The sequence below is a fragment of the Phytophthora ramorum genome (genome assembly GCF_020800215.1).
Source record: "Phytophthora ramorum isolate Pr-102 chromosome Unknown Phyram_PR-102_s0012, whole genome shotgun sequence".
NCBI lineage: Eukaryota > Oomycota > Peronosporomycetes > Peronosporales > Peronosporaceae > Phytophthora > Phytophthora ramorum.
This window is the reverse complement of record NW_027150658.1, coordinates 135019-149797: the sequence shown is the minus strand read 5'-3', so window position 1 is coordinate 149797 and position 14779 is coordinate 135019. Positions and strand designations below refer to the sequence as shown.

General features: G+C 58.0%; 6 protein-coding genes across 7 annotated transcripts; 2 read left to right on the top strand and 4 right to left on the bottom strand.

Moving 5' to 3' along the window:
- Positions 1-2: 2 nt before the first annotated feature.
- Positions 3-5451, bottom strand: KRP23_11374 (uncharacterized protein; the record flags this gene model as incomplete). Of its 2 annotated transcripts, XM_067881918.1 has the most annotated exons (8): positions 3-131; positions 189-2378; positions 2431-2487; positions 2551-3903; positions 3991-4078; positions 4134-5146; positions 5207-5278; positions 5350-5451. In XM_067881918.1, 8 exons carry the CDS (start codon positions 5449-5451, stop codon positions 3-5), a joined length of 5004 nt encoding a protein of 1667 aa, XP_067740209.1. The 2 variants fall into 2 exon arrangements, with proteins under 2 accessions (XP_067740209.1, XP_067740210.1); XM_067881919.1 differs by lacking the exons at positions 2431-2487; positions 2551-3903; positions 3991-4078; ... (1 more) ...; positions 5207-5278; positions 5350-5451 and having other exon boundaries at positions 189-1898.
- Positions 5452-5542: 91 nt separating this feature from the next.
- KRP23_11373 (uncharacterized protein) lies at positions 5543-8147 on the top strand (the record flags this gene model as incomplete). The annotated part of the gene is made up of 5 exons (XM_067881917.1): positions 5543-6675; positions 6745-7300; positions 7374-7751; positions 7831-7910; positions 7973-8147. 5 exons carry the CDS (start codon positions 5543-5545, stop codon positions 8145-8147), a joined length of 2322 nt encoding a protein of 773 aa, XP_067740208.1.
- Positions 8148-8799: 652 nt separating this feature from the next.
- KRP23_11372 (uncharacterized protein) lies at positions 8800-10440 on the bottom strand (the record flags this gene model as incomplete). The annotated part of the gene is made up of 1 exon (XM_067881916.1): positions 8800-10440. One exon carries the CDS (start codon positions 10438-10440, stop codon positions 8800-8802), a length of 1641 nt encoding a protein of 546 aa, XP_067740207.1.
- Positions 10441-10586: 146 nt separating this feature from the next.
- Positions 10587-11016, top strand: KRP23_11371 (uncharacterized protein; the record flags this gene model as incomplete). The annotated part of the gene is made up of 3 exons (XM_067881915.1): positions 10587-10679; positions 10744-10821; positions 10891-11016. The coding sequence occupies 3 exons, from the start codon at positions 10587-10589 to the stop codon at positions 11014-11016; spliced, it is 297 nt and encodes a 98-aa protein (XP_067740206.1).
- A 127-nt stretch (positions 11017-11143) lies between these two features.
- KRP23_11370 (Fumarate hydratase, mitochondrial) lies at positions 11144-12604 on the bottom strand (the record flags this gene model as incomplete). Its single annotated transcript, XM_067881914.1, has 1 exon — positions 11144-12604. One exon carries the CDS (start codon positions 12602-12604, stop codon positions 11144-11146), a length of 1461 nt encoding a protein of 486 aa, XP_067740205.1.
- A 369-nt stretch (positions 12605-12973) lies between these two features.
- KRP23_11369 (Protein NLRC3) lies at positions 12974-14667 on the bottom strand (the record flags this gene model as incomplete). Its single annotated transcript, XM_067881913.1, has 2 exons — positions 12974-13381; positions 13453-14667. 2 exons carry the CDS (start codon positions 14665-14667, stop codon positions 12974-12976), a joined length of 1623 nt encoding a protein of 540 aa, XP_067740204.1.
- Between the last annotated feature and the right edge of the window lie 112 nt (positions 14668-14779).

Sequence of the window (14779 nt, the reverse complement as noted above, 5' to 3'; positions counted from 1 at the left end):
GGCTACATACCGGAGGAGCTGTCGGTAGCGGAGCTGATACTAGTTCGAGTACTGGACCCTCGCACCACCTTCATGCGTGTCTGGATAAGTATACGCATCTGCTGCAGCTGCTCCGGGGAAGCTTGCCGGAACTTCCACAGGACGAGGTTAGCACTAAACGAAAACAGAGCCAACCTTTGTCAACTTACCAGCGTAGGAAGCAGCTCGCGCAGACTGATGGTGCCGTTCGAGTCGCGGTCGATGGAGTGGAAGAGGTTCTCGACGCTGGTCGCGCTGTTCTTCGAGCTCGAGCCCTCGAGGCCGCAGAACATGACCAACTGCGTCCACTCGTGCTGGTCCAGATCGCCTGAGCCATCTTCATCAAGTCGCGCAAGGCCGATCGCGAGCTGCTCGACCTGCTTGACAGTGTAGTGAGGGCCGAACGGGTTCTTTCCCGGGACTAGCGACAGCGTCGACGCCTTCCGACGCAGCGTTGCAGGTGGGGAATCGGGCGGGTGCTTGTCCGTCTGCTCTTTCGCCACTTTGGGCTTGGAAGTCATCAGACAAACGTTGGCGACGATCTTCTGGCACAACTTGAGCTTGCGCTCGATGTTACTGTTGCGTCGCAGGTTCTCAGGACTGGGAGCTGCGGATGGAAGTGCTGGAGCCGACACGCTGGAGCTCAACGTTTCGGGGCTGCGTGGCAGCTCATCGGGTTCTGGTCCCGATGACGACGGCGTGAGCTTCGGCAGCGACACATTGCGAGCCAGCACTACGACGCTCGCGCTCATTTGGATGTCCAAGCCCTTCGGTGGCCGTCGCAATCGCCTCTTTGGTGTGGACTTGACAGCTTTGGCGACCGGAGAAGCCGCGGCCTGCAACTTCTCGCGCAAGAACGGCGAAGGCTCGACGTCGAACGCTCGCAAGGCGCCAATCGACGCTTTGGCGTTGGAGGCAGCGCGTCGTTCGAGCTCCAGAGGGTAGTTGGTAAACGTTCGGGACCCCGCGGAGGCCAGGTCCAGCGTCTGCGGCCCGCCACTCATCGTCGCGCGAGCTTTCGCCTTCGCTTTGGCCCGTGCGCGACCCATTTCTTCCGGCGTCGAGAACAAAGGCGCGAGAGCTGCCACGCGCTTCTTCTTGTCGGCGACGTCGGCTAGTAACCCGGTCGAGTTCTTGGCGATTGCGCGAAGATGCTGAGCTTCCTCGGGCCCGAAGAGCTTTTGCTGGATTCCCGACATGACTGAAGTCACCGAGAAAGGGACTTGCAGCAACAAAGCGGTTGCCGCGTTGGTCACCGCGGTAGAAGCATCGGGGAAGAGCGAACCAGGAGAAGGCTGCGGCATCGTTGAGGGCGCCTCGAGCTCAGTTAATGCCGACGGAGGAGCAGGCGGCCTGTCAGGAGCTACTTGCTGCTGCCGACTGCGTTCCTTTTTGAGTCGACGCTGGTGCTTAGCGATGACCTCGCGAGCGATCCGTTCGAAGAGGGCCTTTGCGTCGGCTCCGACGGGCTGGTCGCGCCGGACAAACTTCCACGCCGATGCTGCTGCGGACGTCTGCTCTCCGACTGTCACTATGCGCCCGATGCAAGTTGCTGAGCTGTCCCAGATCTTGACCACGCCATCAGCGCCTAGCGAGAGCAGTTCACCTGGCCACGCTACGCTCTGGAGAGACATCACGCCGGCCTGATGCGCCATCCAGGACGTCGTCGGGAACGCAGTGGGGAGTCCTGCTGCTTCATCCCTCGGTACCTGTCGACTCGTAGCTCCGTTCCCAACCGTTTGGATGTTACCATTCGCGTCAGCAGAGCGACGTCGGGGAATCGCTGAGCGTCGTGCGGGGCTTTGAGGCTGAACTTTGCCTGTAAGACTCTGCAGGTCCCAAGCGAAAACCTGGCCGGCTTCAACGCCCACGTAGACCATCGATGGGTGTGCAGAGGAGTGTGAACTGGTGGAGAAGATGGAGGCCACTCCTTCGAAGTCCGGCGTGCTTGGCACAGCTCTCGAGGGTGCTGATTCTTGCAGAACAAGGCGCATGAGAGGCTGTGCGATGCTGGTGCGAACGCCGCTTGTGGGCCAAACGAAGACGACCCCAGTCACGTCGCCCGAGACCAGCAGCCCCGAGTGGGCGGGGAAATGCAACGCGCGGACCTCACGCGTGTGCGCGCCAGCACAGCGAAAGAGCAGCGTGATACGTCGGAGGTGGTAGACTTGCACCCCGCCAGCATCGTCCGCCGTCGCAACAAACCTCGGCGTCGCCGTGTCACTTGGCGGGGAGCACGCGCAGCACGTGATGCTGGACTTGTGAGCCTTTTCCACACAGTGCAGCACTTCCAGCTCCGTTTTCCCCGGCGGAGCGTCCAAGACACAAACCATGCGGTCGTCCCCCGTTGACACCAAACACTAACAAGGAAACGTTAGCAGTTGTGGCTTGACATGCCAACGCAGAGCTTACATCAGCATGAGAGCAGAAGACGAGCGACGTGATAGTACCCTCGTGCACCACCGTTTTCTGACAGACCAGCAACAAAAGATGAGGATCGAGCGAGAGCACTCGAGACGTGGGCGGACGTACGTATAGCAAGGCTCCCGTCACGGGGTTGTACAGCCGAATCGCTCCGTCCTGGTTGCAAGCAGTGAGTACAGCGCTGTGGAACCCACTGCGCGGCGTACGTACATTGGTCGCGATGAAGAGCTTCCGCTCTCGAGGGCTGTCGAAGGCGATGGCGCAGACTTCCGCGTCTCGGACGGAAATCGGCTCCTCGATCTTCGCGCCCGAGTTGGCATTCCACACAGTGACGCGGTTCTCCACGACGCCGACGAACGTGTTGGCCACGGAATTGAAGACGACGCAGCGGGTGAGGGACATCCCGGGCGAGTCGTCTACGGCTGCGTCGTCTTGTGCTCCAGCGGACTGCACGAAGGCGCTGAAGCGGTACAGCCGCAGGTTTCCCGTGATGATATCGCACGCAGGACTCTCTCGCAGTGCGTTCGCAGCTGGCTCTGGGTGTTTCTCAGCGGCGAGCCCTCCGGCGCCACTTGACGAGGTCATAAATGTCCGGAAGCGACAGAGGTTTGGAGTGTGCAGCTCAAACGTCTGCAGCATGAGCGCTAGGTGGTTCCCACTGAAGCCCTTGGCGCAGCGCGTGATGTCCCAAAGCTTGAAATGGCCACTTTGGTCGCCTGTCACCGCCAGACAGGGCCCAGTCGCAGAGGTCGAGACGAACTTGGCCCCCATGAGGCAGTGGTGGTGGCCTCCCAGCTTGGTCTTGAGGGTTCTGCCTGGAATTCCCCAGCAGTAGGCTTGATACTCGAAGCCGGAGCTTAGCAGCAGCGTGTGCGCAGAGTCCAGCGTCAGGACAGCCTGCTGGTGGCCTCGAAGGACGAACGAGACTGTCAACACTGCCGACGGTCCCCCCACCGCGGCATTCGCGCCTGCCACCGTCTCCCAGATAGTAATCGTGTGGTCGAACGATGCCGTCGCGACGTAGGGAGTGTCTGGTAGATCTAAACAGGCTGCTAGACGCTCCGTGTGGTGGCGTGGGAGCAGCATCGGCGGAGGTGGCAGGGCCGCACCCGCGTGCATTGGCACCTCAAGGTCCCAAAGCTGCACCTGCTCCGTGGCACCCCCAGCGACGAACAACCTCTTGAGCGGTGGAGGACACCACTGCACAAAGAGCGCCGGGAAGCGTCCAGCGAGCTTCCCGTTGAAGACGTACGAGCCGACGGTGGCGTCGATGATGGACCACAGCGAAATACACAGGTCGCTACTCGCCACGGCCAGCGCGTTTCGAGATGGCACGTGCTCTGCGTCCAACACTTCAAGCGCGTCCAGAACGTCTTGCTGTTTATCCCCCGCCTTCTTCTCCGCTGCCAGTTTTTCACTGCAGTTGAGCTCGTGGAGGAAGTTCATGTCGAGATCGAACATCTACGTCGTTATTCCCCCACAAAGTATCCACACAAACATGAAATTGTAAGTTGACACGAAATCATTCTTTGGTTAAATATCACGTACCAGTATTCGCGAAGACTTGTGCTCGATCACTGCAATACGCTTTAGCTGCGAGAAGGTCTTGAGCTTGCTCACCTGGTACGGAAACGTCCTGTGGGAGCAGTGAGTAAAACATAATATACCGTCTTGTGAAGCAACGCACGTACCGTGTTGCAGTGCTGCTACTCAGAGGTTCTTGACGATAAACCACGAGATTTCGCGGAGGAGCGTCTTGAGGATCTCCGTGCGGTTGCTCCTGGTCGTGGTCGTTCTCGTGCGGTACTCGCGTGGCTATCAGCCCCAATGCAACGCAGAAGGAAGCGAACTCCTCCCAGTCCACCACAGCGTCCCCGTTGATGTCAATTTGCTCAAACATCTCGAATAGCAGGCCAACCAGGGCTGTAGCACGACCGAGATGCTGCATTAGCCCCGGTCGCGTACGCATTAATTCCCAGAGCAGCAGCCTCGCAAAGTGAACTTTGGGCAGTCCTTCGTCGGGAAAGTAGCGTTCAATACCGAGGAAGTCGGTGCAGCTGAGAGCCGCACAGATCGCAGCAACACTCGACAGCGGCTTGCGGTTTGGGATCTCGATGTCCGGCATAATGTCCAAGAGGAAGACTTGCATCGCTTCGACCAGAGAGGCGGTCACCGCGCTTCGTACAAGGACATTCCTGCGGCCGTCGACTGCAGCGTGGAAGGCCCAGTCGTAGTGCGTGCCATGCCGCCGGAACATCTTGCAGAGCAGCACCACGTTGGGCTGCTTGCCGTTACTCCTCCGCAGCGTCTTGGGGTCGTGCGTGATCCCTAGGAGACGAGTTCGTTCGCCGGCATTGAAGACAAACCTCTTGCCTCCTGCTGCGAGCGCTTGCGCGTCTGCTTCCGCTTGCGCGCTGTCCACCGCGTGCAGGTCGCAAGTGAGCGAGAAGGCGTTGAGCTGCGGCGAGCGCGCGATCTCGTCCTCTGCGTAGGTGACCAGGCAGCCCACGACTTCCACGAACGGGTGCAACTTGGCCATGGAGAAGCGCACCACCTCGCGCTCGTCCGCTTCCTTCGACTTGGCTCTAGTCGCTCGGAAATTGTCCACGCCAAAGTACGCGACGCTCTGACTGCCCAAGCTCTGATGGCCCTGTAGCGGCGTGTCGGGTGTATTGGCCCCGCGCACAACTTGCAAAATGTCACCCTAGCAGATAGTCAACTTCACTTTCTCAAACCTGAAAAAGTCTAGACGCCAACGACCTACCTGCGCGTTGAATAGTAAGAAGACCAGCTCGACAATCCACGGCACACTGTCATCCTCTTCTCGTCGGAGTCGCTGTACAAGAGCAAACGAATGAATTCAAGGAGAAGAGGTAGAGCGCTCACAAACTGCAAAGCGGATCGTACAAACACGACGTGGGGCTTCGAGCCCGGCAGTGGCGCCACGTCTTCGTCTGTCAGTGCATCGCACTCGCGAGCGGAACTGACTGCGTTGGTGTCGGCGTCCATTGCATTGGGAGGCGTTGCTACAGTGTCGCCTCCGATTGTGAAAGGACACTCGTTTCTGGTGCTTTACTCGCCGCCTCTTCAAGAACCGAGCATGGTGCTGCGTGAAGAAGACTCGGACGAGCTGCTGCTTCGCCTCTTTCGACGTTGCAATGGACGCACCGACCGATTTCCCCAAGCAGCTTCTCAATCCGGCAAAGGGAGCGAGTTTCAAACGCTGGCTGTGACCAACTTTCATGGGTTCGCACGCGAACTGGCAGCTACGGAGGAAGCTCTCCACCCTCAGACGAACAAGTTGTCACCAACGACGCCACCGCCTCGGAATAACCAGCCACTGCAGTACCCGAGCTGGGACGAGCTGGAAGAGGTTTTGCGCGAGCTTCATGATCTGTACACACGGGCAACACTCTCTCTACGTGAACAGGAGTATGTAAGTTTACTCACTCAAGCTGCGGTGAGGACGCTGACCCACGCGTGCTTGAGTAGCGCCCGTGGAGACCTCGACGCTGCTGGAGTGCGCGTGAAGCTGTTGGAGGTGGCAGTTCGCCCCTCTGCCGAGTGGCGACGGCTTGCGTTTACCTTGTTCCTCAAAGCAAGCATTGCGTCCCTTACAGCGCTACTATCGGGTCCAGAAGACGCGTCGGTCTCCAGAGCGCAGCACCTGGAGGTGAGTCTGTTCAAAGTGCTTCGAGAGATGCTGGCCAAGGCGGTGGTGGTCTCGACGACGTCTCTGGCTGCCGAGCAGATAGTCAACTCTCAAGACCAGGACTGGGTCGCACTCGCTGTGGGCTGCTTGGAGCTCTTTGTCAAGAAGGCGAACGGGGGCTTCTCTTCCGAACGACTGAGGTCGTTGGATGAACACACGCTGCTGTTTCTTGTCGCTGAGGCCAGCAACCGCGGACTGTCCGGTGCTGGGCTTCAGCTGAAAGCGATGGAACTTGTCGTCGCCACAATGTACGCGTTCAAAGTCGCTCCTGCTGGGAAGTCGGTCGGGACGGACTGGCAGCAACCGACCAAGGACCACACGGTGTGGAACTGCGGTCTGCCAGTCGCAGCAGTGGAGCAGTACGTCAGTTTGGAGCTGCTGCTTTACCACTTTTACAACTCCCCGGTGGCTCGCCTGCAGCGCCTGGCCTGCATGGTTCTCGTGGACTTAGTCTGCGAACAGCTTCGCCGCACAGGGAAGCCGCGAAGGTATCAGCACAGCGGGTCTCGAGCAAATATGGCGTACGTTTCTTGACTGGGAGGACCCGTCGGTGGGGATGAGGCAGGCTCTGCTGTCGCCTACATCTCCAGCGCGCGAGTCGTGAAGCAACTAGCGCCTAGCTGCTCGCTAGTCTCGGAGAAACAACTGAACGCGTTCGTTAACCAGTTCCGGCTGCTCACCCAGATCGACGCGTACTTTGGAGTGAACCCGAGCCTGGATAAAGCTATCAAAGCTGCCAAGAGCCACGGCAATGCAAACATGTCGGAAGAACTACTCGCCCAAGTGTCGAAGCAACTGCTCTCAAACCGCGTGGTGGAGCGCTTTCGCGGTGAGCGGTGGCTGGCTGAACTCCTAACTTATGGTCACGATGACGACATCTTCTCCTCGTACGATAGCAGAGCTACCACCGCGGTCGGATCTGTTCGTAAGCAGTCTGAAGCTCTCTTAGTTCGGCCAAAACCGGGCAACAGCACCCCAGCTGGAGAGGAACTCGAAGAAACCTTCTGCTATGACGAGGGTGGAGAGATCAGCTTAGCTGCCCAAGCCGAGTTTTGGGACCTAGCGTCCCCCACAAAGCCTGCAGAACTTCGTGGATGCTTCGCGAGGGTGTTGGCGCTTTTTGTGCGACGAAAACTGCAGCTGAGTGTGCGTGTGGCTCCCTGGGTTGGGTTGGTGTTTGATGCAGTAGACTGATAAACGTTTGTGCTGCTTTGTGCAGTCAGGCAAAGCGGAAACGTCGACAATTGAAGAAATCAACACGTGCTTGGGCGTGTTGCTCGACCACAAGGAGAGCGATCCGGCAGTTTTGGTGCCTGTAGTGCTGCTCATCCTGGACATTTGCCAGTGTGAACTATCCTACATCGACAAAAGAAGGCAACAAAGCGACCACATTGCATCCTCCTCCTTGGTCAACAATCAGCACGAAGAAGCGTACGACCGCGTTGCCTGGTCGGACTCGTTAGCCTCTCGAGTACTGAACGGGGACGTAGCACTGGACAAAGCGCTTCTACGGCAGCTGGACACCACGTTCTTCCTGCATGTGTTGACAGTGCTACACGAGAGCTCTGATACTCATCTACCACTCGAATGTCGCCGAGTTTGCTGTGGGGTGGATGCAACGTTGGTCGGAGACATCGCAGCCTGTACCGCGCTCATTCTCTCTCACCTGCTCTCAGACAACGACGCTGCTGGCCAAGGCGGGAGGTCTGCCAGCCTTGACGCCGTTCCTGCAATCGTGCGATACCCGAATTGCTGTGTGAGAATGGATCGATTGCTTGTTCGTGAGAGGGACAACGCCACTGACGCTTTGCTGCGTAGGTTCATGGCCAAACTCATCGGCGAGACGGTCAAGAAAGCCGACGAAGCGCAGTACGCCGCCTTCCTCCGCGAGCTCTACGTCGCCTGCGTCGAAGCCGACGACGAAAGCGCGCTGTACAACTCGTTCCTGCACACACAGACGCTGCTGCACAACTTCGAGGGGATGTTGAAGTGAGTCTCGCTACATGTAGCCATTTCCGTTAGGTCCCCTTTCGAATCTGAAACATTTATAACAGGATCAAGACAGTTGATAATCTGTTATATTATGTAAATGTTCATGTGAATATGTGTTGTATTCACCTGTGATAACATATATAACCGCAAGTTAAGATATGATAAATTGACTGGCCACGAGGCATTCGCGTATCTTTGGATTCTGGTGTTGATGTCGTGTCAGTTTCAGTTGCTCAAGTCGGAAGAAGAGCAGATCAGGTGAATATTCGTGGGTAGATTAGGTCACCACGTATTTATTGCGGCCGACACGTACTCGAAGCCTCTTGTGCCTCCTTTCGGAGGTTTCAGGTGGGGTGGAGAGTGCTCCCGGGGAGTGTTCTTCAGAGTGCTCTTGGTGTTCTTGGCTGTTGCTGAAAAGCGGCGCCGAGAGGTTAACCAGGACACCTGTTGAACGCCTCGGGGCGTCGGCAGATACTGAAGTCCTGGAGATACTGTGTGGAGTTCTTGCTGCAATTTGCTCGGACCATGAAACGCTCCAGACATACCACAATCAATCAATGCATTGCAGACGTAAGTAGCAAAGGTCAACTCGAAAAGCTAAAGATCAAAACAATTTATGGCCTACTGGGGTTAAAGTCCACGTCATGTTCGCATTACGGGAGCTGGCGGTAGGGATCTGAGCCCTGCGAATTCTGCTGCGCGCCTGTGGGCACCGTGGCTGCTCCGCCTTGTGCGAACTGCTGCTGTTGCTGCTGCATCATCTGCATGTTCATCATCTGAGGCTGCGCCATCATGTTCATCTGCGGCTGCATCATCATCATTTGCTGCATCTGCGGCTGGTTCATGCCCTGCATGTGCATCTGCGGGTACATTTGCTGCTGCATGGCCGCCGAGCCGTCCGTGAGTTGGGGCTGGTGCATGTTCATGCTCAGCTGCATCATGCCACCAGACACGTTCTGCATCTGCGGCTGGCCTTGCATCGGCATAGCCATCACGGGCGTGGACTGGTCGACACCCCGCGCCTTCTGCAGGTCGTTCAGGGTCCGCTTCTCCGCCGGGTTAGCCGACAGACTCTTCTTCTTCTCGCTCGCAAGAGAGCTCAAGTCCACGATGTTGTTCTCCGGCAGGAGGTTGGTGCGGAACGCATCGGCTTGCTGGGGTTGCGACTGCGTCTCGTCCGAGGTCGTGGCCGGAGCGCTGCCATCAAAGATCGACTGCTGTGTGGGAGCAGCAGCTTGGACAGGCGCCGCAGCGAAACTCAGGCCGGCAAGGTCTTGCAGAGGGTTCTGGCTTGGCGACGCGTCGAAGATGGACGGCTGCACTTCCTGTGCAGGCAGTCCAGTAGTGGCCGGCTGCGCATCCAAATCCACACCCAACAAGTCCACACTCGCTGCTGCCTTCTTGCTGCTGCGTTTCTTGGCCTTCCTCGTGCTCTCCTTCTCCGACGCAGACTCGTCCGTGGACGCCACCGACTGCCGACGCGCGCGCGACTTCTTGCTAGATTTGTCCTTCTTGCTCTTCTTCGCCTTGGACTTCTTCACCACCTTCTCTTCCTCAGCAGGTGGCGGCGGGAGCTTGGCCGGGTCGAACGAGAACGCATAGTCCGCCGACGGCTTCTTCCTGCTCTCCTCCTCACTCTCACTCTCCGAGTAGAAGCCGCTGTGCTTCTTGGCCTTACTCTTCTTGTGGCTGCGTTCGTCCTCCGTCTCAGACTCGGAGATCGACAACTCACTATCACTCTCACTTTCGCTCTGCTGTTTCTTCCTGCTCTTCTTACTCTTCTTGCTCTTCTTCTCCTCGTGCTTCTTCTTGGCATGGCGTCCCTTGGCATGATGATGTCCATGATCGTTCGAGCTCACACTCTTCGGCTCATAGGGTTTGGACCCGTTGCCATAGTCCGAATAGGCCTTGGGTCTCTCCGTGGCAAAGTCGTTCTGGTAGCCGCCTCCACTGCCGCTGTAGCCGCCACTGACCCCGCCACCAGTCGACGAGCTGCGGATATCCGCCATCCAATTGGCGCGACCATCATTCCGCGGCATCTGCGGCGCGTAGTGGTCCGGGATGGAGTCGCTCGTGGGCCCACGCGCCAGCTTTCCTCCGTACTCGATGACTTTCCCGCCCAACCATTGGCCGCTCTCCAGGATCTTGCTCTTCCAGTCGCCAGCGCCGTCTACAGCCACCGAGCTGCCACCGTAGGAGCCGCCAGACGCATAGGGCGCGCCGAAGCGGTTGCGGTCGTGGAAGTTGCCGCTGGACGAGAAGCTGGAGCCCTCGACGGACTTCTGCATCCACATGATGGGCCAATTGAGCTCTTGGTGATCAGTCGGGAAATGATCTTCTCTCCCTATCTGATTAGGTTCCGATCTGTTTAGAGAGGGTTTCAGCCAGTGACATGGCATAAGTTTTTTGTTGTGAAAAAGTTCAGCTTTAAATTATTCTAATGGACGAGCGCTGGATGGAGGGCGAGGACGCGGCGGAAGAGGAGCTGCGCCTGCTGGAGGCCATGACCAACGTCTCCACCTCCATGCAGCAGGTAGGAATGGCGCCATTTATGCTACAGCATTTGCAGTTGACACATTTTGTGGGTTTTGTGGCAGTTCAATCAGGTGCTGGGCAAGCTCAATCGACAAACTGTAGAGCTCTCGAAGGAATTGGGCACAGCTGAGCGGCAATTGGTGCGCGGCAATGAAGGTGGGGGATCTGCTGAGGAAGGAAGGTCTGAAATGTGCCATTGGTGTCTGCAGAACGCGTTGTACTTGCCTTTCCAAGCAGCAATTTATGAGATGCAGAGCAACAACAGAAGGACGTCGCAGTCAGTGCCGACGGCGACTGCAGTGGCCACGCCCGACGCCCAACGGACAGAACTGTGAGGCAGATCCACCGGTCTTGTAGCTTTTTCGAGCAATGAGAGCACTTGACCGTTGTAGTTTTTCTTTGTTTTCTTTACACAACTGCATTGCTACGAGCCTGCAGTGCACAGAAGACTTGACGTGCCACTTAGTTGGGGCCCACCATGTCCTCGGGGCGCACGAAGCGGTCGAACTCGTCGCCCGTCAGGTAACCCAGCTTGATGACGGTCTCACGCAGCGTGGCGCCGTCCTGGTGCGCCGTCTTGGCCACCTTGGAGGCCTTGTCGTAGCCGATGTGCGGGTTGAGGGCCGTCACGAGCATGAGCGAGTTCTTCATGAGCTGGTCGATCTTCTCGCGGTTGGCCTCGATGCCCACCACGCAGTTGTCCGTGAAGGCGCCGCAGCTGTCGCCAATGAGGCGGATCGACGACAGCAGGTTGCTGATCATCACGGGCTTGAACACGTTGAGCTCGAAGTGGCCGTTGGACCCGCCCACCGTCACCGCGACGTGGTTGCCCATGACCTGTGCGCAGACCATGGTGATGGCCTCGCACTGCGTGGGGTTCACCTTGCCCGGCATGATGGACGAGCCGGGTTCGTTGGCGGGGAGCGTGAGCTCACCCAGGCCGCTGCGCGGGCCCGAGCCGAGGAAGCGGATGTCGTTGGCGATCTTCATGAGCGAGCAGGCGATGGTGTTCATGGCGCCGCTGGCCTCCACGACGGCGTCGTGGGCCGCCAGCGCCTCGAACTTGTTGGGCGCCGTGACGAACGGCAGCTTGGTCTCGTCGGCGATGATCTTGGCGATCTCGGCGTCGTAGCCCTTGGACGTGTTGAGGCCCGTGCCGACGGCCGTGCCGCCCAGCGCAAGCTTGCACAGGTTGGGGAGCACGCGCTCCACGCGCTGGATAGAGAGCGCGATCTGCTCGCGGTAGCCCGAGAACTCCTGGCCCAGAGTGAGCGGCGTGGCGTCCTGCGTGTGCGTGCGGCCGATCTTGATAATGTCGTCGAACTCCGTCACCTTGGCGTCCAGCGCCGCGTGCAGCTTGTGCAGGCCTGGCAGCAGCACACGGTGGATCTCCTGCACGGCGGCGATGTGCATGGCCGTGGGGAACGAGTCGTTGGACGACTGGCCCATGTTGACGTGGTCGTTCGGGTGCACGGGCGCCTTGCTGCCCAGCACGCCGCCCGCCAGCTCAATGGCGCGGTTCGAGATGACCTCGTTCGTGTTCATGTTGGACTGCGTGCCCGAGCCGGTCTGGAACACGACGAGCGGGAAGTGGTCGTCCAGTCGGCCGGCGATCACGTCGTCGGCGGCCGCGATGATCTTCTCGGCCACCGAAGCGTCCAGCTTGCCCTGCTCCAGGTTGTACCTGGCCGCGCACTTCTTGACCACGCCAAAGGCCTTGATCACGGGCAACGGCATGCGCTCGCGCTCGCCGCCAATGGGGAAGTTCTCGAGACTGCGCTGCGTCTGCGCGCCCCAGTACTTGGAGTCGTCTACCTGCACTTCACCGATCGAGTCCGTCTCGACGCGGAACGTGCTGGCGGCGCGCACCGCCTTGACGGTCATGCGGGCCGAGGCTGCGGCTTTTCCCACGGCGGACAGCATGGGATCTCGGGAGCTCTTGGAGTCTGACGTGGTTGGGAAGTGAGGAGCGATCCTGGCCGCAGGTTTTGGGATTCGGTTTCAAGATGCAAATTGCAATGTGGCTAGTGGGCTTTTGGTCTTTGGGAGTGCCCATCAAGAGAGATCCTGACCAGGTAAAACGCGCGTCTCCGATGTAGCGGGATATACAGGTTGTGTTGTATAGAAGTGATTTAACATAGTGAAGGGGAAAAGATACTGTCAGATCAGAGTTTGGAAAGTGATACTGAAGATGGGGAGATATTGGATTATTGACTTCTAGAGGGATGTTAAAGACACAGCAAGAGTTGAAGTTGTTCTTGCGCGTGGCATCCGCCAACAGAAGCGGGGTGGCTATTTGTGGGGATTGGGTGTTATTCCCTTGGCTTGTTTCTCTGAAGTTGCTTGAGTGAATAGTGCTCTCGCCTGCTGATGCACCAAAGCGCGTCGACGGCACCCTGTCCGATGCACCTCCAGCTTCTGTTTGCGCTGCTTTTTTTCTAGCTCGTAGTCATCGCCATGGTCTGCACGCAGTCGAGCATTGAGACTTGACACGCGATCGCTTGTGCTGGAGCGGCGGTGTGCTGTCATCAATTCCACGTGAACGAGTGTTCGACTTTGCTCCACATGGTCAATGAATTGTTCCATTGTGTGCTGCCCACAGCTAGCAAAGCGGCCTAAAAGCAACACTCGGAGCTGAGGGTGAGTCGCGATTGCTGGGAGCAATGGCAGCAGACCATCGAGAGTGAAATCGTTGCCGGACTGGACGAGAAAAGAGACAATATCAGCAATGAAGCGGTACACAAATCAGTCAGGGGGCATCAAAAGCGTACCAGATCCAGTCGATACAACTGCAGACAGCGCTGCAACATGCGCACGTGCACATGAATGCTACGGTTCCCGAAACTGTTGCGCTGCAGGTCGAGAGCCTCGATTCGTCCACTCCAAGCGATACCGGAGACCAGTACACCCACCTTGATGTCGTCGAGTCCACAGTTTGCAAGCGATAGGGACGTCAGCAGGGCGTAGTTGGCCAACGTGTAATGCAAAGCGCTCCCTGTACGTGGTTTGATCCCTTCGAGACCGCTCTCTGGGGTTAGCTGGGTTGGATTGGCAATGTCAACAGTCTTTAGAGCTGTCGTAGGCACCCGAAGCAGCTCACTCAGCGCGCGAAAGCCACCGTCCCCGATGTTGTTGTCCACAAGAGACAATGTACGCACACTACGATTCGAGCGAAGTCCACGTAATATACGCCGCGTGCCTTCTTCCGGTAGTGCATTGTCCTCAAGTCTCAACTCCGTCACCGAATGGCTGCTACGCAGCGCAGCGCCGAGAGAATCTGCTTCAGCAATGGTCAGCACGATGTGTTTGAGATGGCAAACCTCGAGAGACAGCGACGACAACTTGACCTGCACGATAACCTCGCGAAGTACCTCGCGTTCTATCGCAGCTCTGTTCCTGCGTAGATAGAACTCCATTCTCGTCCGATACAGCATTGCCGTTGGGTCATCGTCGTCCTGATTGTTCGCCACTTGAACAGCAGCGACACTCGAGTCCTTCATGGCGCCAGCCAACACCTTTAGCCCCTCAGCCGAGAGATCGTTGCCTCTCAGGTCGACGTGCAAATCTCGTGTCTTGGCAGCTTGTAGCATTGCACCGAGAGCCTCCGCTCCGTCGTCGTCAATCTGGTTGTCTGCCAGACTGAGGTGGCGCAGCGTCGAGTTGGTGCCAGCTCGGAAGAAGGCGACCCACTCCGTCAACGCCTCGCTCGTCAACTCGCAGTCCGCCAACACCAACTTGTTGACTGCATTGTTCTTCGTGAGAGACGTCGCTAGACAAGCGGCGCCATGCTCACCCAGTCGGTTCCCGGTCAAATCCAAGTGGGTGACGGTCGAGTTGGTCTCCAGGAAGTCTGCGAGCTGCACCGCCAGACTGGGCGTCACTCCAGAGCGACGCAAATCCAAGGTTGCCACCTTTGGGTCTTCATTCACGCGCTGCAAGACCTCAGCCAGTGATGTCGCGTCCAACTTGGCATTCTCCTGCACCATCGTGAATCTGCGTGTCGGTTCGCGAGCATAGCTTTCGTCCCGTAATAAAAAGGGTCAACAGCATACTAAAACTACGTTATCACTTAAATAGGGACATAGAAGATCTGTGTCA